The sequence below is a fragment of the Myxine glutinosa genome, chromosome 14 (assembly GCF_964187855.1).
Source record: "Myxine glutinosa chromosome 14, kmMyxGlut1.1, whole genome shotgun sequence".
Taxonomy (NCBI): Eukaryota; Metazoa; Chordata; class Myxini; order Myxiniformes; family Myxinidae; genus Myxine; species Myxine glutinosa.
The window spans coordinates 28,347,740-28,370,948 of record NC_136274.1 but is presented as its reverse complement, the minus strand read 5'-3'; the positions used below and the strand labels follow the sequence as shown (position 1 = coordinate 28,370,948).

The 23,209-nt window shown below is 47.9% G+C and overlaps 1 protein-coding gene across 7 annotated transcripts; it reads left to right on the top strand.

The window, feature by feature from the left end:
• The first annotated feature begins 767 nt into the window (after positions 1 to 767).
• LOC137417509 (splicing factor U2AF 26 kDa subunit-like) lies at positions 768 to 22,984 on the top strand. Of its 7 annotated transcripts, none has more exons than XR_013621418.1 (10): positions 768 to 883; positions 3,568 to 3,655; positions 17,260 to 17,326; positions 17,814 to 17,863; positions 18,763 to 18,861; positions 18,970 to 19,103; positions 20,437 to 20,532; positions 20,709 to 20,871; positions 21,748 to 21,882; positions 22,236 to 22,984. XR_013621418.1 is itself a non-coding variant. In XM_078768389.1 (9 exons), exons 1-8 carry the CDS (start codon positions 840 to 842, stop codon positions 20,857 to 20,859), a joined length of 729 nt encoding a protein of 242 aa, XP_078624515.1. In that variant the 5' UTR covers positions 768 to 839; the 3' UTR covers positions 20,860 to 20,871; positions 22,236 to 22,984. The 7 variants fall into 7 exon arrangements, 5 of the variants coding, with proteins under 5 accessions (XP_078624515.1, XP_078624514.1, XP_078624513.1 ...); XR_013621419.1 differs by having other exon boundaries at positions 797 to 907; XM_078768389.1 differs by lacking the exon at positions 21,748 to 21,882.
• The last annotated feature ends 225 nt before the right edge of the window (positions 22,985 to 23,209 follow it).

Here is a 23,209-nt window from a genome sequence, read left to right as displayed (position 1 = left end):
CATGCATGGGAAATAGATGTGAACAACATTGCTGCCCTTTTTAGTAGTTTTAAATTGTGCACATTGTATAATCATGCCCATTGAAAATGCATCAGCACTTTAACCGCACATTCAGTGATGTCAAATCATAACGTATTATGCCAAAAAGACAATTGTCTGCACTCCAAGGTATGATCGACTTCTTGTTTTCATGATATTCCCAACTTTATTTATTTGGATTGTAACTGGCGTTGCTGAAAAATAACTGCGGTTACAGATCTACCAAATGAGCTGTTTTATTCAGTTATACATCTTTAAAGATAGGCATCCTCTTTAAAAACAAAAAAACTTTGTACAGGATGTTGAAGCCATGGCGTTGTGATGAGCGACAGCGTCTTACTTTGGTTTGAACCAGATTTTCGGCGGTTTATTACATTATTAGGTGTTATAATTAACACTCGTAGACATTAGTCTCGATCGTTAGATTATTTTTTTCCATTGGCAGCTTCTGATCTTGCAAAATTATTTCAAATATCACATCAGATTCGGACATTCGGTGCATATATGCATCGTTTATAGTTATACCGCAAACTCCGAGTCTCGGAGGTCCCCCGCCGAATGATGCCAAAAACAAACAAAAAAGGTACGTGGTCGTGGTGTTTCCTCGCTTGACACCAGCATCAAGAAAAGAAAGCGTATGGACAAAAATCCATGTTTGCAATCGTCGTGCAAGTCTTGGGCCCAATGACCCGTGTTGAAGTTCCTTGTGTTGAAGAATAAAGGGGACATATATACATTCGTGAAATCTCGCGAGAGTAACAGCAGTGGGGAACAGCAACAGGCGCTCAAGCCTCGCCATCATGGCTGAATATCTCGCCTCCATCTTTGGCACAGAGAAGGACAAGTAATCGGACTGCGTTGGGTTGTGGTTAGATAATGGACTTATTTGATCACTTAACAATCATTTGCATCGCTATGTTGTCTAACCGGGCTCACTGACATTTGGCATTTTCACTTGGATGGAAAAAGGAAAACATCTCGACTAACGCCTTTGGCCTATCTCCTATTTTTGTGAATTGACGTGTTTTTGTTAGAAGTGTATCCGATGTCATTTTAAGTATCGCTTTTTTTCATGTGGATATTTTCGTCGTGCGTGTATTATTGAAATTGCTCGATTCGAGACTTCTATGGCATAGGAATCCTCATCTAGAAATCGAAATCCCGATTATATGGTTAAGTGGGTTTAAACATTCGCTGCACTGGAATCGCTGCTTTGTTTGCATTAACCTCCAGTTTCACTCGTGCCGTTGATGTTTCAGGGGGATGTTCGTATCTACATAAACCATGATCTTTTCTACCCCCGTTAACACATCCACCAACCCCACCTCCCAAATTTCCAGCTCTCCTTCCTGTGTTTCCTTCCGTATCCATCTCGTCCATCCGCATCCCACGTGTCCTTCCTTACTCCTCATTCCTCCCCACAACAATTGTTTGTCCAAATATCCCTCTATTTTGTACTTCAACACTGCTGTTAATGTTTCCCTTCCTCCTCCATCCCTCCGTCCATCCCTCCGCCTTCCTCCCCCCTCTCTCCTTCCCTCTTTCTCCCTCCCTCTCTCTCACTCTGTCCCTCTCCCTCTGTCCCTCTCCCTCCCTCTCTCCCTCTCTCCCTCTCTCCGTACGTTCCTCCTTCCCTCCCTCCCTTCGTCCCTCCCTCCCTTCGTCCCTCCCTCCCTTCGTCCCTACCTCCCTTCGTCCTTCCGTCCTTCCCTCCCTCCCTTCGTCCCTCCCTCCCTCCCTTCGTCCCTCCCTCCCTCCCTCCCTCCCTTCGTCCCTCCCTCCCTCCCTTCGTCCCTCCCTCCCTCCCTTCGTCCCTCCCTCCCTCCCTTCGTCCCTCCCTCCCTCCCTCCCTTCGTCCCTCCCTCCCTCCCTCCCTTCGTCCCTCCCTCCCTCCCTCCCTTCGTCCCTCCCTCCCTCCCTTCGTCCCTCCCTCCCTCCCTCCCTCCCTTCGTCCCTCCCTCCCTCCCTTCGTCCCTCCCTCCCTCCCTCCCTTCGTCCCTCCCTCCCTCCCTTCGTCCCTACCTCCCTCCCTTCGTCCCTCCCTTCGTCCCTCCCTCCCTTCGTCCCTCCCTCCCTCCCTTCGTCCCTCCCTCCCTCCCTTCGTCCCTCCGTCCTTCCCTCCTTCCCTCCCTCCCTTCGTTCCTCCATCCCTTCCCTCCCTCCCTTCGTCCCTCCATCCCTTCCCTCCCTCCCTCCATCCCTTCCCTCCCTCCCTCCATCCCTTCGTCCCTCCATCCCTCCCTTCGTCCCTCCATCCCTCCCTTCGTCCCTCCATCCCTTCGTCCCTCCATCCCTTCGTTCCCTCCCTTCGTCCCTCCATCCCTTCGTTCCTCCCTCTGTTCCTTCCTCCTTCCGTTCCACCTTCCTTCCATCCCTTCCTCATTCCGCCCCTCATTCCATCCCTCCCTCCCCCGTTCCTCCCTCTGTTCCTTCCTCCTTCCGTTCCACCTTCCTTCCATCCCTTCCTCATTCCGCCCCTGATTCCCTCCCCCCCTCCCCTCCTCCCTCCCCCCCTCCCTCCCCCTCATTCTGTTCTTCCCTCCATTCCTCTCAGTCCCTCCTCCCCTTTGTCTCTGTCTCTCTTTCTGTGTGTGTTGCATCCTGATTCGTTCAGTCTTCTTGCTCTTCCATGAAGCTTGACTTGTATACAAAATATATATTCTAGTTTTGATCCGATATATCCAGTCTACAAATGATAGTACAGTATCCTTAATGCATATGTTGGGTGTTTACGCACGCACACACACAAACATATATATATATATATATATATATATATATATATATATATATATATATATATATATATATATATATATATATATATATATATACAAACATGTATGTTATACATACATACATACATACATACGGCTCTCTGCTCACCTTCACTCTTTCATTCCTCTTTTCTCCCGCCTCTGGAACAAACTCCCACACTCCCTTCAATCCCACTCCTCCCTCCAGGTCTTTAAAACAGCTGTTCACCACCATCTCTTATCTTCCCCCATCCAAAACCTTGATCTTTTCTACCCCCACTAATTCACCCCAGATCCACCTTGTTTGAAACTCCAACTTCTTTCCTGGAAGTCCTGGCAGTGTCCATATGTTTTATACCTCTCCCACACCCCCCCCCCCCCCTTCCCATGCCTCCCCCCCAAAGCCCTCTCCCTCCCACAGTTCTCTCGATGTCTCCATGTCTCTCGGTCCCTGCTCTCAAATGTTGTGTTTGTGTCCTTCCCCCTCTCTCCCCATCTTGTCTACCGCTCCCGATGTTATTTGTTTTATGTGTCTGTTTGTCTTTCTGTGTGATTAATGTTCGCTCTTTCACGAGCCTCGATCTTGTATACAAAAAAATACATACATACATACACTTGCTTTATTTGTTTAATTTTGTGCATGCACCTGTTCCTTTGACTGGTTGATGTGTATGTAATCGTCTTCCTGCTTGGGGTTGTTCCCGGCTCCTTGTTCTTCGGCACATGTTTTGTACGGAATACGTTCTAATTTTGCCCATTCTTTTATCCTCAGAGTAAATTGCTCTTTTTACTTCAAGATCGGAGCATGTCGCCACGGGGATCGTTGTTCTCGTCTCCACAATAAGCCAACCTTTAGCCAGGTACGAGCTGTTACCTGTCAGGTGCAATCCATCCCTATTACGTGTCCTGTGGAATGTTGGGCGTTTGGAATGTGTTCGAGTACGGAACGGTCATTGAAGAACATTTTAACATTTTCATGGTGGTAATTTGTGCCCATATTGTTGATTGTATTGACTTCTTCATCCTTGGTTCATTATTATTAACGTCGTTGCTCTGCCTTAACCTTCCTCTATTTTCTGTCTGATTGTTGAGCTGGTTTTCAATCTGCTCTGGAAGCTCGTCTCATTTCCAGCCGATTCCAAGCTGTGTTCATGATCAAACAGGCCTTTTCCGTGTCATACGCCAAACCCCAGATGATCCCTCTTGCCAATGGGCAAGTAGTAGTTTGTTTTTGAAGCAGCATCATTTTTGGCCCCGCCTCCTGGGCAGGCACATTTTAAAATGAAAGTCGTGATTTGATATTGGGTTAATTCCTGGTGGTACCTTTTGCCATCTTTCACCTTTGCTTCAGGTGGGAAGCATGCGGAAGTGCAGAGCACGAGGTTTCATCATTCACCTAATATCATACATTTATGGCAGTGTTATTAGGTTTAAACAAAGCTGGAGCAAAACCAGATTAAAGGTGGTAGCATAAGGACGAGTCTCCCAGAGGTAGAGGCCCTGCAGGCATTCTAGGATGGCAAGCAACTGCCGTTACCCTCATCGGCCTATATTCAGTTAATTGTGGGAAGAAGGCCTCCTTCAACTCGATATGAAAAGATTGACCTACTCAACATGGTTGCCGAGTGCAGGTTGGTAAGAGTCATGGCGGGGTTGTTGATTTGCCTACTCTTTGCTAAAGTGACCCTCGGATGTGCAATGTGCTGGCAGATGGGTCCACCTCAGGGATGGCAGCGCACACAGGAATGCATTGGCCTGCATGGAAAATGCCAAGTAGCAGCAGCTTGTAGCAGGGCCTGGATTCCAAATTGGGCAAGACAGCTCAGCAGAATGGCAACCATCGTAGTGGTAACTAGAGAGCTCATAAAGCACCAAACCCCACGCATTCTTGATATAAAGGACATGGATGGGGTCGTTCCAACTCTTGCTTTGCATTTCCAAGCCTCATCTATGTAGTACCTAGTACCTATAGGCCGCGATTTTGTCTGAATCTTGATATTCCCCAATGCCGAGGGCCTGCGGTGGTGGAGGTAACAAAATAAAAAATTTAAAGGTCATAGGAAATTCCGGTAGTTTACTGCTGTTAATGCGGCGTCTTTTACACCACCTTGGTTAGGAAGTTAGGAGGTTAGGAGTGGAGGAATGGTTGATCAGAGTAGTGATGGCAATGTACAAAGGAGCATGCACAGCTGTAAGGACGAAGGACGGGAACAGTGGTGAGTTTGAGGTGAAGGTGGGAGTGCATCAGGGGTCGGTACTAAGTCCACTACTATTTGTAGCTGTGATGGAGGTGCTGGCTCAGACCGTAAAGGAGGGTTTACCGTGGGAGTTGTTGTATGCAGATGATCTGGTGTTGATTGCGGAAAGTATGGATGGACTGAAGGAAAAGATGAACAAGTGGAAGGAATGTATGGAGACAAAAGGTCTGAAGGTGAATATCGGAAAGACAAAGGTGATGGCAAGTGGTAAAGCATGTGGTGAGGTGGAAAGAACTGGGAAGTGGCCGTGTGCTGTGTGCACGAAGGGTGTCGGAGTGAACTCCATTCAATGTACAATGTGTGCTGAGTGGGTTCATCAAAAATGTAGTGGTCTGAGAGGGTCATTTAACCAGTGTGGCAGCTACATTCAAATGTAAGGTGTGCACAGAGGGAGCTGCAGATGGAGGAAATGTTGAGTTGGATCTTGGAGACGGCGTGAAGCTGGAAGGTGTGAAAACATTTTGTTACCTCGGAGACATGCTGAATGGAGAAGGTGGATCAGACTCGGCAACGGTTGCTCGAGTGAGATGTGCATGGAAGAAGTTTCGGGAACTGAGTGGCGTGCTGATGAGGAGGAGAGTGTCGCTGAAGCTGAAGGGAAAGGTGTATGCTGCATGTGTGAGAAGTGTTATGATTTATGGGAGCGAGACATGGGTAATGAACGTAGAGCAGCAACGAAGGCTGGAAAGGGTGGAAATGCGAATGGTTCGATGGATGTGCGGAGTATCGTTGAGAGAGAGGAAGACAAATGATGAATTGCGAAAGATGATGGGAATATTGCCTGTGATTGATGCTGTGAAGAGGAACAGGTTGAGATGGTTTGGTCATGTATTGAGGAAGGATGAAAGTGACTGGTTGAGAAGAGTGATGGACGTTAATGTAGAAGGAAGTAGAGGACGGGGAAGACCGAGAAAGACTTGGCTAAAGATGGTGGAAGAAGAAATGCGGGCAAGGGGGTTAACAAGGAGAGATGCAGAAAATAGGGCAAAATGGAGAAGATTGTCATGGGGACCGCAAGGCTAACCCCCGCTCTAGCAGGGAACATGGCCTTAAAATGCATGTTGTGTTGTGTTGTGTTTTACACCACCTTATCTACCACGTTACATTAGTTATTCATTCTTGTTGTTTGTGTCCTTTTATGATGTTCTTAAAAACAGTTTAGAATGATTTTCGATTTTCCTTGACTGCAAGACAGGCAGACAGATTAAAAAAAAAAATTGTCACTCCTCTGCACATGCGCATTCGGGACAGGATTCCACGAATGATCACGACCATGTTGGCCAACAATATCCCAGTTTTAATCTGAAGACTTTGATTTTGTATTTTGCATATGGAACGTTGTTATTTGTTTTACCTTTTTGTATACATAGCCGAGGCCCGTGGAAGAGCTAGAATAAGTACACTGAAGGGATGAGGAGAGAACAGGACCAAAGGAACAGTAGAGAAAGAGAGGGAGGGGGAGAGGGGGCAGACACCAGCAGCAGAGTTGAAAGTCAATATAAAAACAGACCCAATGGGTGTGGTGAGGAATGAGGGGCAGGAAATGATTGATAGAGTTGACAAGATGGATACAGAGGGAAACTCTCAGGAGGGAAAACCGGAAATCTGGAAGTTGGATCGAGTTGGTTTGGGGGTGGGGATTGGGGTAGGGAGGGTACAAAAGATCATGGTTTTGGACTGGGAATGGTCTTGAGATGGTGGTCAACAGCTATCTTGAAGACTTGGAGGAAAGATCGAGATTGACGAGGATGTGTAAGTTGATTACACAGGTGGGAGAAAAGATGAATGAGTGGGGGTGAGTAGTGATCCTGGATTTCGGTACTTTCGGCAGAAGAGAGTTGATGGGGGACCATATGTGCCATGTAGAATCCTGGGGCTTGAGGGGACAAAGCACAGAAAGAGAAGGGGGCGTAAGACCTGATATGAGGCTGTAGAAGACAGAGACCACCGACCTGTCTGTGATGGCGAAGTGATAGACCCATTGATACTCAGCTTTATCGCGGGAGATTCCAATAATCTCGACTGCATTGGTTTTCACGCCGTAAAGCTGAGCAAGGTCTGAGGAAGGAGAGTCAGCCAACTTTCATTTTCCATTTCAATTTCAATTTTTTTTCTAATTTTCAAATTAAAATTTCAAAAATTTCAAAAGAATCAAAATTTCTATTTTAAATTTCATCTTTCAATTTCAAAGGTCATTCTACTCTCGGCATGTTGCTTCTACTGTCTCAACAATGGATGGAGGTCCTCAATGTCAAACAGGAAATCAGAGCTGTCTCCCTTGACATATCATGTGCCTTCGATACGGTCTGGCACCCCGCTCTGCTCACCAAACTCTCCTATGTTATCCATGGAAATCTCCACGCATGGCTTGTGAACTTCCTGTCTGGTCGTAGTCAACATGTGGCCCTGAATGGATATCTCTCTTCTCCCCTTCCTGGATCCACTTTGACCCACTTAGACCCTTTTTTTGTAGTTGATCCCCTTCCTGGATCCACTTTGACCCACTTAGACCCCGATTAATATGTATATATATACACCACCGGTCAAAAGTTTTAGAACACCTCAGTTTTTCCAGTTTTTATTGAAATTTTTGCAGTTTAATGTCCAGTGAATAACCTGAAATGGTACAAAGGTAAGCAGTAAGCTGCTCAAGGTTAAAAAAAAAAAGTTTAGGTTAGCAAAAACGGGAAAATAATGTAAATTGCACAGTTATATTGCAAAAAAATAAAAAGGCCTTCTTCAGGGAACAAGTAATGGGTTAACAACTTACAGCTATTCTGCAGCAATGTAAGTAAATTAAGCCTTGAAAGTTGATGCAAACAATTCCTGCAGGTGTCCCAACCTCAGCTGATTACTTGATTACAATCCCCCTGTCTGTATAAAAGCAGTATTGGAACAGACTGTTATTACACCCTCTGAAGCATTATTTGGACAATATTGCACTGCAGGAAGTAGTATATTGGAAACTGGAGGAAACTCTGACAGGAAGAGGTCTGGCAGACCCAAAGCCACAACAGAATCAGAAGACAAGTTTCTGAGAGTCAACAGCTTGCGTGATAGGTGGCTCACAGGACAACAGCTTCAAGCACAGCTTGCTCGTGGCCTAACTAGGGTGTGACCTTTGACCTTTACACCAAAAATGGGAATATTTACAGGGGGTTATTTATAAGGGAATATTACAGATATTTACAAAGTGGAGGGTTCTAAAAACCACAAGTGTGTGTGTGTGTGTGTGTGTGTGTGTGTGTGTGTGTGTGTGTGTGTGTGTGTGTGTGTGTGTGTGTGTGTGTGTGTGTGTGTGTGTGTGTGTCAGTCAGTCAGTCACTATGCGACCTTCATATCATCAGTGGAGAACCGCCAGCAAGGTGTCCCATACAGCTGCTTTACATAAGGCTCGTGAAAGAGCTAACATTTATTTCACAAACAAATCAACCAGACAAACAAAATATACAAAAAGAGGGAGCGGAAGACAAGATGGGGAGAGAAGGGGAAGCACACAACCACAACATTTGAGAGCAGGGAGAAGTGTGGGAGGGAGAGGGATTGGGGGCAGGAGGCGTGGGAATGGGGGGGGGGGGGGGGGGAGGTATAAAACACAAGGGGACCGAAATTAGCGGGGAAACTGCTAGATGGTTCCTCTGGAACTTTGCAGGCAAGGCGGACGTGCATGGCGATGACGTCATGTTGTCCGCTCATTAGGTTGGAGAACCAGATTACAGATACCATTATATATATATATATATATATATATGTATATATATGTATATGTATATGTATATATATGTATATGTATGTATATGTATGTATATATATGTATGTATGTATGTATGTATATGTATATATATGTATGTATGTATATATATGTATATGTATATGTGTATATTGTTGCGAATATGGAATTTGGCCTCCATATCCGCTTGTAAATATTCCCCTATTTTCTCCAATACTCCCCAACTTTCCCCAATCCCCCATTCCCTAGTCCCATTGCATGTAAATAACAATCAGTAGAGCCGACCTTCCCCTTATTCCCCCATTAAATGTCGTGCCCAGGTCCACCGCACCACACGTAGCCAACTTTCGGACATCTTCCTAGTTATTCTTAATCTATGTCAGTTAAGGCCTCGTTTCCATTAATTATGACTCTTCGTTGCACCAGAATGTGATTATATGGCATCAGTAGTGAGTTTAGGACCTTTCCCATACCTCCTCCCATCTTCTTCCCCAAACAACAACAACAATAACAACAACTACAACAACAATTACAACAACAACAGAGGAGATGGCGGCGGAGCGGGGGAGGATGCGTCCTCACACCGGCTCGATTAGCTCCAGACCATGCGCTCCACGGGGTTACCACGAAGGGGCTCCTTGTCAGCTCCTCGTCAAGGGCGGAGCCTGGTAAACCCCCCGCACGCACCCAATGAGAAGCAACGTGCCGATTCCACGAGGCGGAGCTAACGAGCCGAGGGCGTGTCACTCCCCGCCGGATATACGTGGCCCCGCGCCGGATGTGACGAGAGATGCGCACCCAGCTTGGAGAAGGAAAGCCACCTGCGAGCGCTGAGAGAGATGCGCACCCAGCTTGGAGAAGGAAAGCCACCTGCGAGCGCTGAGTCAGATGCGCCCCCAGCTTGAGCAGACAAGACGCCATCCGAGCGCTGCGACCTCCCCGCATCTTTGGACCGGACCGTACTGGACCCTGCTTTGAGCCAAGAGTGCACCTTGAGCCACCGATACCCGCTGTCCTTTTCATCAACCCCCGTGTGAGTCAGCCTTGTCCCGTTTGTCTGTCGTCTGTCCGGGGTTAATATAAGAGTGTGTCTAAGTGCTTGTCTTTCTATGCTGTCCCTCTTGTAGTTGTAATCTAACCTTCCGCCTTAATATAACCTCCTCCGGAGGTCTTGAGAACTGAACCCCTGGTGTCGTATTGTGTTATTGTAATCCAGCCGGGTGTCTTCTTTTTCTTATTGAGCCAGCATCGCGCGGCTTCGTCAACGTTCGAGTACAATCGGGTAATTTGTGCGGACACGACGGCCATTCCGCTCGGCCCACCTTAACATCAAAGTCGTGTCTGTAACAATTGGTTGTCAGGAGTTGGATTCGAACCTGGGACTAAATTTATTTAGCCCAAATTTTGGAACACCAATTGTACTATTAGAGTAACAATTGGTGTCGAGGAGTGGAATTCGAACCCGGGACTAAATTTATTAGGCCCAAATTTTGGGAGGGAAAATCGATTCGGAGCGCGTACTGCGCTCGACGGAATTATAACGAAAAAAAAAATTTGGATTTGTTTTACGAAACTCGAATTTTGAAAGTCGCGCTATGGCGGATCAAGACGGCTGGGGTCCGGTAGGGGAGAGTGAAGCAGGGTCGGTCCAGGACCAAATTGAGGGACGCGAGGAGAGCGAAGCAGTGAGGGCGGCAGGGTCGCAAAATAGCGTTGTCACGCACGAGGTGGCCACGGCGTCCACGCCCGCGACCGTAGCAGTGACGCTGGTGGATTGGAACCTTTTTTTTATACAAATGAAGGCCCTTATGGCCCAGACTAGTGAGCAAATGAGGGCTGATAGTGAGCGATTGGAGGGCCAAATGGGGGTAATGAGGGACGAAGCGAGGGCTCGGAGTGAGCAATTGGGGGTAATGGGAAACCAATTGGGGGTAATAGGGAACCGGATGGAGGCTCAGAATGAGCAATTGGGGGTAATGGGAAACGAAATGGGGGTAATGAGGGACGAAGCGAGGGGTACTGGTGAGAAGGTAGACAAAAATTTTGAGGGGTTAGACAATGGGATAAAAGAGGTGAGAAATGGGTTAGCGGGGGTAGAAAACAGAATGGCCGCTCAAGAGAATCAAATGGAAGGGATGCAAAAAGGGTTAGAGTGGTTAGAAAACACCATGGAAGGCAAATTGAGGGACATGAGGGACCAAGCGGAAAGGGAAGTTAACCAAATGGGGCAGCAGATAGAGGGGGTCAGAATGGGGGTAGAAACCAAACTGGATGCTCACAGGGAGGAGATGGAGCAGATGAGGGTGGCATCTGGGCAGGAGATGCAAGTGATGGGAGAGCAGATCAGAAGAGGAGTGAGTGAGGAGGTCGGAGGAGTGCGCGAGGAGGTGAGGCACTGTAAGGAGCACATGGAGAAGGAGGTGAGAAAGGGGACTGTAAAGTTACAGGGGGGCATAGAGGTCCTGACGCAGGAGGTGGAACAGCTGACGGAGGGACAAAAAGAACTAACGGAGCAGGTTCAAAGGAACACTGCGGTATTAGGAGGGTTAAAAGTGACACAGAAAGAACTAAAAGACGACTTGATAGCGACGAAGAGGGAATGTCAGATGGTACGTGAGGGACTGACAACGAGGTTGGACGAGGTGGTAGAGGTAATGGAGACGAAGGACCGGCAGGTGAGGACGCACATGGAAACGGTCAAGGTAGCCTTGGAGGACGAGCTTGAGGAGACGTACCGGGGAATAAAAGAGGTGAAGCACAAATTAGAAGAAGTGGAAGAAGGGATGAGCGAAATTAAGAAGCGACGGAGAGGGGATAAGAAAGAGATAAAAGAGGAGATAAAAGAATTGGTCCAAAGTCTGTGTTTGGATCGTGATGATGTGCTCATTAACCGGATGAGGGATTCGCAGGTGATGGAGGAGAAGCGAAGAGGAAGAGGACCCGGTGTAAGTGGTGACCAATATGGTCGTGCGTATGATGCGCCAGGGGATTTAAGAAGCTTGGGGGTCGAGATAGACCCGGGTGTTCGTGAGAGGCCGTTGGTGAAGTGTGCGACAGGTCTGGTGTGCGAAAATGGAGGTGTGCAAGAAAGTCCGACTCTGGGGTGTGTGAGGAAAAAGTGCGTGCCAAGGAGTGAGTGTGCTGGCGGGAGTGAGTCGGTCGTAGCGCGTGTGCGAGGGAGCACATGGAAGCGTGGTGTGGTGAGTGTTACAGAGGGTGTGACGGGAGAGTGTGTGCGAGGAAGGTGTGTGACGGACAGGTGCATGGGGAAAGAGTGCGCTGTCAAAGGCAAGGAAGAATGCACACCTGTGGTGAGTGTTACAGAGGGTGTGACGGGAGAGTGTGCGCGAGGAAGGTGTGTGACGGGCAGGTGCATGGGGAAAGAGTGCGCTGTCAAGAGTAAGGGTGAGTGCGCTGTCAGGAATGGAGGTGAAAGTAGTGAGAGTGACATGGAGAGTGAGCTGGTTGTGACAGGTGAGCGAGGATGTACACCTGGGATGGAAGGATGCACACCTGGAATGGTAGAGCGTGAGTGGGAATGCACGCTGGAGTTGGTAGTGAGGCACGTGAGTGGGTGTGCGAATGAGAGCACACCTGTGATTGTCACAGAGGAGGTGACAGAGGAGGGGGCGCGAAGAGGTGTATTGGTGAGGTGTGCGAGCAACGAGTGTGTGCCAAAGTGTTCGGTGGTCAGGTGTGTGACCAAGGCTGTGAGTGGAATGAGTGTACCTGGGTGTGTAAGGAAAGGTACGAGGAGCATGGGCACGGCTGGGTGTGTGAGCAAGGAACGGGCTGCGGGGTGTAAGCATGCAGGTGAAGCATCGACGTTAGACGGGGTAGAGTGTAGAACGACTTATAGCCGAATCGGGCCCTCGGTGCGTGCTGGGCCTCGCTTTGAACGGCCGCGTCCGTGCTCCACTAGGCGGAGCGGGCAGCCCGATAGAAAGGGTCGTCATGGTGACCACTTTTTGGTGAGGCATTCCGGCAGGCCGAGATCGAGCCATGGGATGGCTCCGTGCCGAGATGGTGCGTGGGATCTCGGCCCGGGTAAACCTCCTTCCCTGCACCGAATGCGGGATGCATCCAGCCGCTGGCACAAAACAACCAGCATCCATTGCTTGGCTTTACGAAGCCGGGCTTTGGACAGGGATTGGCGCACCGAGAGGCATTAGTGAGTAGACTGGGTGATGAGGTTAGTGTTTTGGACCCAAAATTAGAGAAAAACAAAATTTGATGATTGGCAAGGGATTGGCAGTAGTGATTGGCAGATGATGGGCAGTGATTGGCAAATTTTTAATTTGTTGAAATTTGATGTGCAAAATTGGTAGTGAGAGACCCCCGATGTGGTGGGATGGCAAATCCACCATCCCTCACAGGAGTGGGGCAAATGCGCAATAGTTTATGGGGTGTATGGCAGTGAAAACTAGCCCGGGTGGGTTAGGATATTGTGTGTAGGGATCTAGCGAAGATGACAGTAGGTAACGTTAAGGTTAGTTAGTGACTGATACCTGTAGTGGGGACGCAGGTAGATTAGTATGGATGATAATGACGAGGGAGCGCAATAGTTTAAAGGGACGACTGGGAAGCGCAAGTTTCAGAAGGGAGTAGTTAGCTGAGATGATGCCGTGTTTGTGAGAATTGAACAGGTGTGATTGCACAGGTGTGCAACTGGACAGGTGTGTGGAGCAGTGTATGAGTAGTGAGTGTGTGGATCAGCGCGAATGCGCTTGGGGAGAGAAGGGTGCAGGTGGCACCAGGTGTGAGAGCACAGGTGTGCAGGTACAGGTGTGTGGAGAGAGTTGGAGTGAGTGGTACGGAGTGGTGTGCATGGTGCGAAGGTGTGGATGGGGGAAGAGTGGACCCCTTTCACGAGTACCCGGGGCGGGTAGTGTAAGTGTTAGGTAGAGGGTGCAGGTAAATTGTGGTTGGATATTGGCATTTGTGGTGCGGTTGCAGAATGGTGTTGTGAATGGGTGCATTAGTGTTGTGGAAATGGCTGGGCGTGTAGCCTGTTAGTGTGTGTAGTTGGTTGGGCACTCCACCACTGTGAGGATGTCGGCCAGGTGAGGCCGCAGGTGGGCTCTGGGAGCCGGTAGTTGTGAGTGGGTGCCTGAGGATCCCGGGTGTGGATCGGGCAGCCCAGTGCCAGAGAGGGCACGGAGTGGGGAGAGAGCCAGAGGGCCTTCCCCTGGTAGTTAGGTTAGGGTAAGGAGCAGGTAAGCTCGGAGGCAACTGCAGTGGTGGAGGTGTGCAGGTGGGTAGACCCACTGGGAGAGGTACACGTCGCAGCCCAGAAATTGTACGAGGGCACCGGGAGATGAATCGGGGGAGTGAGACCCCAAATTGAAGAGCACCACAGTTTGGCCAATGGGAATTGGTTTTTAGAACCCATAGTGTAAGAGGGCCAATGGTTTGGCCGGAGAGAGACCCCGGGTAGTGTAAAGTTGTTAAAGTCATTTAGGAAATAGTTAGGATTGAAGAACCTGGTCGCACCATACGCAGCCACTTACCTGTGGTGATGATGATGACTCCACACCTGTGTTTTCTTTGTTCTGTGTGCAGGAAATGAGATTGCTGTGGATTTGTGAGACGCATCACGACGTGGATGAGACATTGGGGTGATTCCATCTCTCCCTCCTTAGGAGGGACTGATGATGAATTGGTGATGGCAAATTTTGATGTGCAGTTGGAGATGGCAAATTTTGATGAGAGTTGAAAATGGCAAATTTGATTGGTTAGGAGGGAGAGAAGACGAATTTGGTTTATGGGAGGAACGGGGAAGACAGTAGGGATGTTTGTCGATTTGTAAAGTAGATGTTTATGGGTAGTGTTGTGTTTTGTGGATGCAGTAAGGGGTAAGGGAGGGGCCATGTAGGTTACCTGGTGGGGGGGGGGGGCGTACGATAGGAACGTACCTGTCTCACCTGGTTCCCATGTGCCCCCAGTGTGCATCACCTTACATTGCGTGCACTTTTGCGCCCTTACCACCTTACTCACTTGTCTGCTTCTTTTGTCTCCCACCTCCGAGGATCTGGCTTTGGGGTAGAGAGAGAGGAGAGAGAGGTGCTGGCTGCGCAGTTGTGGGCCTGCACTTTCGCTGTTTGCTGCCGGGATCGATACACCATATGGACCGCAATGTTTGTGGCCACCCACAATGGACCGCAGTTCGTTTGCGGCCAAGCACCACCCGGGGATGGACCTATGGATCAACGTGGCACCTATGCCATACAGGTGAACCACTAATAGTTAACACCACCAAGTGCACCACAAGAAGAGCAAGAGACACCTGCAGGGTTAGGGGTTGTCGAATTTATTTTTATTCCAATGAACAATGGTGACTGCACCGATTGGTGGTGGGGTGGTGCTTTTGATGCTGGGAAAGGGTGCTCTGTACGTTATTAAAGGCCGTCGGCCACAGAGCACTCGTGGGTTGGTGTATCGATGTTGGCAAGCGCGCTCTCTCTATGCATAACCTCTGCATGTGTTCCTCCAAAAACAGGTCCTGGATCGTAGTGTAAATAGCAGCGTAGTCGTGTAAATAATGCTCCCTACCGGCTGTATGTGTAGTTTGCGAATTCTTTCCGGATTCGGTTATCCTGTGGGTGTGTTTCTGTGAGGAGAAGGGTGCAACGTCGCAGGGGGACATATTTACTCATTTGTGAATATCTGTAAAACTGTCGCACTCAGGGTAGAGTTAATAGTAGAGGGAACTACATTGCGTGCCACACTAAAGTAGGTAAAAATTTATCGGGTCGGGACGCCCCGAGGGTAGAGAAGGGTGCAATGTTGCGAATATGGAATTTGGCCTCCATATCCGCTTGTAAATATTCCCCTATTTTCTCCAATACTCCCCAACTTTCCCCAATCCCCCATTCCCTCGTCCCATTGCATGTAAATAACAATCAGTAGAGCCGACCTTCCCCTTATTCCCCCATTAAATGTCGTGCCCAGGTCCACCGCACCACACGTAGCCAACTTTCGGACATCTTCCTAGTTATTCTTAATCTATGTCAGTTAAGGCCTCGTTTCCATTAATTATGACTCTTCGTTGCACCAGAATGTGATTATATGGCATCAGTAGTGAGTTTAGGACCTTTCCCATACCTCCTCCCATCTTCTTCCCCAAACAACAACAATAACAACAACTACAACAACAATTACAACAACAACAGAGGAGATGGCGGCGGAGCGGGGGAGGATGCGTCCTCACACCGGCTCGATTAGCTCCAGACCATGCGCTCCACGGGGTTACCACGAAGGGGCTCCTTGTCAGCTCCTCGTCAAGGGCGGAGCCTGGTAAACCCCCCGCACGCACCCAATGAGAAGCAACGTGCCGATTCCACGAGGCGGAGCTAACGAGCCGAGGGCGTGTCACTCCCCGCCGGATATACGTGGCCCCGCGCCGGATGTGACGAGAGATGCGCACCCAGCTTGGAGAAGGAAAGCCACCTGCGAGCGCTGAGAGAGATGCGCACCCAGCTTGGAGAAGGAAAGCCACCTGCGAGCGCTGAGTCAGATGCGCCCCCAGCTTGAGCAGACAAGACGCCATCCGAGCGCTGCGACCTCCCCGCATCTTTGGACCGGACCGTACTGGACCCTGCTTTGAGCCAAGAGTGCACCTTGAGCCACCGATACCCGCTGTCCTTTTCATCAACCCCCGTGTGAGTCAGCCTTGTCCCGTTTGTCTGTCGTCTGTCCGGGGTTAATATAAGAGTGTGTCTAAGTGCTTGTCTTTCTATGCTGTCCCTCTTGTAGTTGTAATCTAACCTTCCGCCTTAATATAACCTCCTCCGGAGGTCTTGAGAACTGAACCCCTGGTGTCGTATTGTGTTATTGTAATCCAGCCGGGTGTCTTCTTTTTCTTATTGAGCCAGCATCGCGCGGCTTCGTCAACGTTCGAGTACAATCGGGTAATTTGTGCGGACACGACGGCCATTCCGCTCGGCCCACCTTAACATCAAAGTCGTGTCTGTAACAATATATATATATATTAATGCCGTGATCAAACTTTAGTCACAACATAACAAATATCATTTGTGCCAAATTTGGTCACAATCCCATCAGCGGTTTTGGAGAAGACGTTGCAAGTGTTTACGGACGGACGGACTGACGGCGCGTCATCGCATAAGTTCCCCTGAACTTCATTCCATGAAAGCATTCCGTTGAGTGCCACATGTTGGCTACGAGAGTCGAGGAAGTCATTAAGCCATGTGTGAAGTTGGACTTTGATGCCATCGGCAGAGTTTGGAGAGTAAGGCAGGATTATTATTTTACCTTATTATTATTATTATTCTTTATTATATGTTTGTGCTCCAGACTATTAATGTTATTGTATTGCCCGCTCATTGAATGAATTTCCAGATACTTGCTTCATGAAGAGTTATCGAGGTATCATGTGATGTTTAACACAAGAAGAGTGTACAATGTCTAAACTGTGTTGTTTGCAGATGGAATGGAAATCTTTGTTTTCTTTCAGACTATTGTTTTGCACAACTTGTACCAGAACCCACAGAACTGTGTGCAGACGACCAATGGGCTCACGTGTAAGTCTGTTCCCCACCCTGCACTTGCACTTACACGGGGGGGAGGTGGGAGAGGGGGAATGAAATGGGTGAACGGCCTTGGAGTAGCTCGTCGTGATTGGAGACGCTTGGTCTCCGCATGTTGTTCATCCAGTCGGTCTAGTATGAACAGTGGTACTGGAAGCGGGTAAAGGGTGATGCCCATTTGCGTGCACTGCGTTTATGATACATCAGAACAAATGAGAAGATCTCATTCCCATCCATCCTTGCATTCTCCGAGGATTTTGCAATGGACCGCGTTGCTTATTCACTGTGTAGTTTTTTTTTTTTAATTGACTGACTATGTGTTCCCCACCTTTTGGGACGGAGTGCGTGTGTTTGCATGTCGATGTGCGTTTTGACCTTTAACCAGACGTGTCGAGGTTGTTTTGAACTCGAGCAACACGCATTTTAATTTTGAAATTTTGTGAGTCTGTCCAACTTTGTGTCCCTGTTTGTTGTGTCACAGCTATGATCAGCGATGTAGAAATCCAACAGCACTACGATGACTTCTTTGAGGTGAGCTTGTCGTTTTTGATCGACAGATCCACTACCTGCCTCCCAGGTTTTCTTTACTTTTGTTTTTTGTAAAGTGGAAACTTTCCACTTGTGCATTACAAGTGGCCTGTAGTTCCTAAGGCGGTGCATTATCACGCAACCACACTTCCTGTACCTTTTCTTCCGAAGACACTTGTACTCCCGGAACGTGCTTATAAACACGGATGATGAAAAAGCTTGTGCCTCCTCACCTTTATTTCATTTTGAAAACAAACAAAACGGTTGTAATCTGTGAGTAAATAATATAACGAATCACGGGAAAGACGTGTTACCCGGGACCGAAGGTTGCAGGACTCGTATAAAATGTGTTTGACTTTGTCCACCAGACCACTGGGAAATTTTAACCTCACTTGAGAAGAATCCTTGTCTGCTGCACATTACAACTAAACAATTGCTGCGGAGAGATATTCACACTCGCCTCTAGCTGCCAAGCTTTGTTTTGAATTCTGACCCTGCTATAAGCTGCCACCCTGGTGTTTCACAGGCGTGACGATTAATCGAGGCACGCACCATCCCTCGGATGGACTTTAAACCGAGTGTCCCCTTTGCTGACATTAGTTGGTGGACGTTAAATACACCACGGTGTCCTTCACGAAGAGAAGGCAAGCTATCACCGGAACTCTGAACAAATTCCAGTTCTAACCTACTTCCGGAGGGAAAAGGGAGTTAGGGGCCTTGCGAATGCACTCGACTACTTTCGGACTTCCTTGTTGAACTGCCGCATTCTTCTGTTGTTTGTTGAGCTTTGTCGGCGCTCGCTCTTCTACGGGTGGATCTTGGTGCTGTGGCTACCGTGTTTTACTTGAGTTGCCTGGTCGATTTATCATGTGTCCGGTGCATAACTTTGTGTGTTTGTGCAGGAGGTGTTCACCGAGCTCAATGAGAAATACGGTGAAATTGAGGAGATGAACGTTTGTGACAACCTAGGCGATCACCTTGTGGGAAACGTTTATGTGAAGGCAAGATGCGGTCTTCTGAGGGGGGGGGGGGGGGGGGGGGGGGTCAACGCGACCAAGCACCATGCGTCCAAGGATGGGTTGAGAAGGTTTGTTTGTCTGTCTCCACAGTTCCACTCTGAAGAGGTGGCGGAGAAAGCGGTGAATGATCTGAACAATCGCTGGTTTAATGGGCAGCCCATCCAAGCCGAGTTATCACCTGTTACGGATTTTCGCGAAGCTTGCTGCAGACAGTACGAAATGGGGTGAGATGAAAATGTTGATTGATATGTGGACATCTACATATTACGTATTAATTCTTTGACCCCCTGATTCTGGTATAACTTTGCTTCCCTTTTCCTTTCCATTTAACTCATTTTCTTCATCTTTTATTTTCCCTCTTTACTTGTGTACACCCTCACCAGCAATTACCAAAATGTTGGGAAATCCAGAGCAGAGAGTGCAAGAGGACAACCTGCTTGAGTTTGTTTTTTTTTGTCACAAAAGGCAAAGACTTAGGATGTTCAAAACGTTTTAGCGATTGAACTGGCTTTTGTCAGGGACCAACGTAGGCCATTGGTGCTTCGGTCTTAAATTATTTCACTGTGGAGGTAGAGTGACATATATATGCCTTCGATAGACCACGTTGCTCTCCATCACAGCCAAGCTTGTACATCTATATATACACCTGTGCACACATAACTCGCCCAATATTACTCTCTCCACCACCTCCAGCGCAAACTGTAGAATGAGGTTGGTTCCCTGGGTCTCGTGGTCCATTGAGCATAGGTCTCGCTCCTGAATAACGCTGCTCACATCCGCCGACCATATTGTGAAAATGGCCTCAAAAGCCAGTCCTAGACTGGCACCTGCCGTCGCTCATTGGAAAATGAAAACTACAAGGTCTACAAGGCCTTTGTCCATAGCTCAATGCAGTACTGCTCTCCCCTCTGGGCTTGCACTCCAGCATCACCTGCCTCTCTTGGATTCTATGGAATCTAAAGCTCTCGAAGTTATTGGAATCTCCCATGCTAAGGCCGAAATACAATGTCTGTTGCTCTCACATTGCAGGAAGGCCGGTGGTCTCTGTTTTCTACCGTCTATTTTCAAACATTATTCCCTCTGCTCTCTGTCTTCCACTATCTTCCTTCCTGGTGAAATTCCCCAACCCTTGGCTTTCCGCACACCTCTTGTTCCATTTGGGTGGGGGGGGGGGGGGAAGTGGTGCACCACCATTTCGTCACCCCCCATCACTGTTTCTACTGCCATTACCTCTCTAACACAACTCTTGTCGGTTACTGTGTTTTTCCTCTTTTCCAGTTCATTCTTCCCCTTGCTTGGTCTATTCAATGGTCCCCCTATTTTCAGTATGTTGCCAATTTACCCTCTTTCACCTGTCTCTTAAATGAACCGAGAGTTTTGGAAAAGGAATATATTATTCTGTTGTCGGTGTCCCCCACCCATCTCCCCCTTCCCCGATTCCATTCTGCTCCAGTTCTTCCATGAGTCTCGACCATGTATACAAAAAAGGGTTTTTAACCGTGGTCCATTTACCCGATCTGACATTGTGTGTGTTTGCGTGTGCCTGTGCGCACGCAGAGAATGCACACGTGGTGGATTTTGCAACTTCATGCACCTTAAACCAATCTCTCGTGAGTTGCGCCGAGACCTGTACGGCCGCAGCAAGAAGAAGAGGTAGGCGTTTGCTTTGCCCTCCTCACTAGCTTGTGTATTTATTTTTGGGGAGGGATGCCCTTCCAGCTCCATCCGTCTTCCTCTGTCGAATGGCTTTTTCGTGCACATTTAATCACTGGATAAGGTTTCATTTAATGGCGTTCAAGTTTCTCTCTCCATTCATGTTTTCCCTCCAGGCACCACTCTCGCTCACGCTCTCACGATCGCACCCGTGGACGTCGCTCGCGCTCCCGTGAGCACCGGGGTGGCGGCGCGAGGGAGCGAGGTGGTCGAGATAGAGGAGGCCCAAGGTACTCCAGGGAGCGAGAGAGAACGGGGCGTTTCTGAGGGAAAGAAAAAGTGAGGACTACCCTCAGTTCCTCATAAAGTCTCTCCACCTCTCCTCTACTGCTCCGTGTCCCTCCCTTTACATCAGACACTCGGCTCCTTGCCTCTGCTCATCCCCTGTTAACCTTCTCTTTCCTTTATTTTTAACTCATGGAATTATCATACATGGAGGTTCGGCCTGACAGACTTTATTCAAATCATCTGTATAATCTAGTCCCAGAACTACATTAGATGTACTTTGTTCTCTTAGTGTTTCTTTGCACCATTAAATTGGCTACTCTACCCCTTGTTTGAATAACCCCCCCTCCCCCCCCCCCCCCTTTGGGACACACCCCCTACTTAGCTCCACTCCTCATTTGTCCCCACCCCTCAAGGCTTGGCCTTCTTCACCTTGAGTCTTTCCTGCTCTTTGTTTTGTATATGCTTCCCATTTTTTACCCTTTTACTACTTTTTGTGTAAAAAGTCACATTTTCCATTTTCCCCCATTTGCTTTTTCCCCCTCTTTTATCCAAGTTTTTTTTTTTTTTAATTCCTTTTTTTCCCACCAAGAGCTGCAAATTTGATTTCTTTCCCTCTGCATCTTGATTCCAGTTTGTGAATTGCGCCATTGTCGGCCTTCGTTTCTCTTTTGCTTTGTTTTTTTGCAAGAGGGCAGTTTGGTTGCTGGAGAGGGATGGTGGTACAGTGTGAGGGTGGAATACTCAGAGATGTATTATGTAGATTTGCTTTTTCTGTGCTTTTTCTAGCTGCTGAAGTAAATGTTTCCACCTCCATTGGTTTTCTTTCTCGTGTTGAGGGTTTTTATTTTGGGTTTTGTTTTCCAATCCAAACTTTTATTTTTAAAATACAACTGCGAATGAAAGACATGGTTTGGTTGTGTTCTTAAGGTGGGGTGTTGGTGCTATCTCGACCATGATGTTGACACTCAATCTTATTATAGCACCGTTGAAACGGTGTTTTGTTCGAAAAGTATGCAGTGCTCTGGTTCCGCCTCTCAATCGCCTGCTGTTCATTTCCAAAAGGTACTTTTATGATCTTTGACACAGACGTTGGTGTGAGCAGGGGTCAAGGCGGAGTTATCGTCCCCTCCAAATGTTGGTGTAATTTTTGATACTGTGCCTCGTCAAAAAGGATCTCCAGAATACGGTTGATTTATTGTTGGATCGTATTCCAGAACCTGGGTCGGACAATTTAAAGACTTGTATCCTTCCATCAAGTTTTCCTGATGAAATGCATTTCATCAAAGACCGACGGGGCCCCATTGGGCTTGGGACTCTATGCGTGGTGTCGGGTTGTGGGTGGCCATCTTCACCTTGCTCTAAACCGCAGCTGAATTGCTTCTTATTTTGTGATTCATTCACCCTCAACCATGCAGGCACTGGAACTTTGCAGAGGCTTGAACGTGCTCGGCTTTATTTCACTCCGTGGATCTCCATGAAAAACTTTTCAATGGAAAATGACAGTCTTGAAACTGCTCATTGGGACACGACCTGTCATGTGGCGTAATGCATTAATGTCTAAAGCTTACTAAGTTATCACCTTTCAGTTGTTACTGTGAGCTCTTTGAACCGGTTGCCCAATTTGCTCAGCCTCATGGCAATATGCAACTTTCGAAATGATGTATGAATGATAAATTAGGCCTTTCGCGCATGCACTGTGTGCGTTTACACCGCTCCGTTTACACTCAGTTCTGCTCACCGGGCACTTTTTCCCTGCCGTTACTCGCGTGAAATATGTGATTCGAGTCATCCTTTAAGCATCATTTTCAGCTTTTAGATGATAAAAGTGTCAATTTTACAACAGTTAACCATAATTTTTCTGTTCGTGAATTCAAATCGGACTCGTAAGAATATAGGAATATAGTACGAGAAATATTTGTGGATGACAGGTGACGGGTTTGTACCATTTCTTGTTGGGACATTCTAGTGTCGGCCATGGATATAACACCCACATATGGACAGTTAAACATTTACAAATAGATCTAGTATAATTTCTCTTGTGGCTCCGGAACCTCAGAATATATTTATAACAGTCATCACAGCACCTGTACCTCCCATTCCCTCCCTCCCCCTTCCTCTCCCAAACACTATTAATAATAAATAAACTTGACCTCTACATTCACAAGCCAAATATTCCGACCCATCATTGTTGCCTGGTTGGGAGTCTGCAGTACGAACAGGTGCCCATTCAATTCAGCAAGCTGAGAAAGTTCTCCAAGACTTTTGTTGTGCAGAAGTGTAACTTTCTGACAGGAAGAGGTCAGAATGAAAGAAATGAAAGAGACCACATGCAATGAAAGAGACCTTTCTCTCAGGTACTTTTCCATCTATCTTTCAGAAGCTTGGTGAG

Excerpts from the sequence above, each read along its gene's own strand:
- LOC137417509 (XM_078768389.1), top strand. The coding sequence starts at position 840 with ATGGCTGAATATCTCGCCTCCATCTTTGGCACAGAGAAGGACAA. Across the intron at positions 17,327-17,813 it reads GACGACCAATGGGCTCACGT|CTATGATCAGCGATGTAGAA; the intron begins GTAAGTCTGTTC and ends GTTGTGTCACAG. Across the intron at positions 20,533-20,708 it reads GGCCGCAGCAAGAAGAAGAG|GCACCACTCTCGCTCACGCT; the intron begins GTAGGCGTTTGC and ends TTTTCCCTCCAG.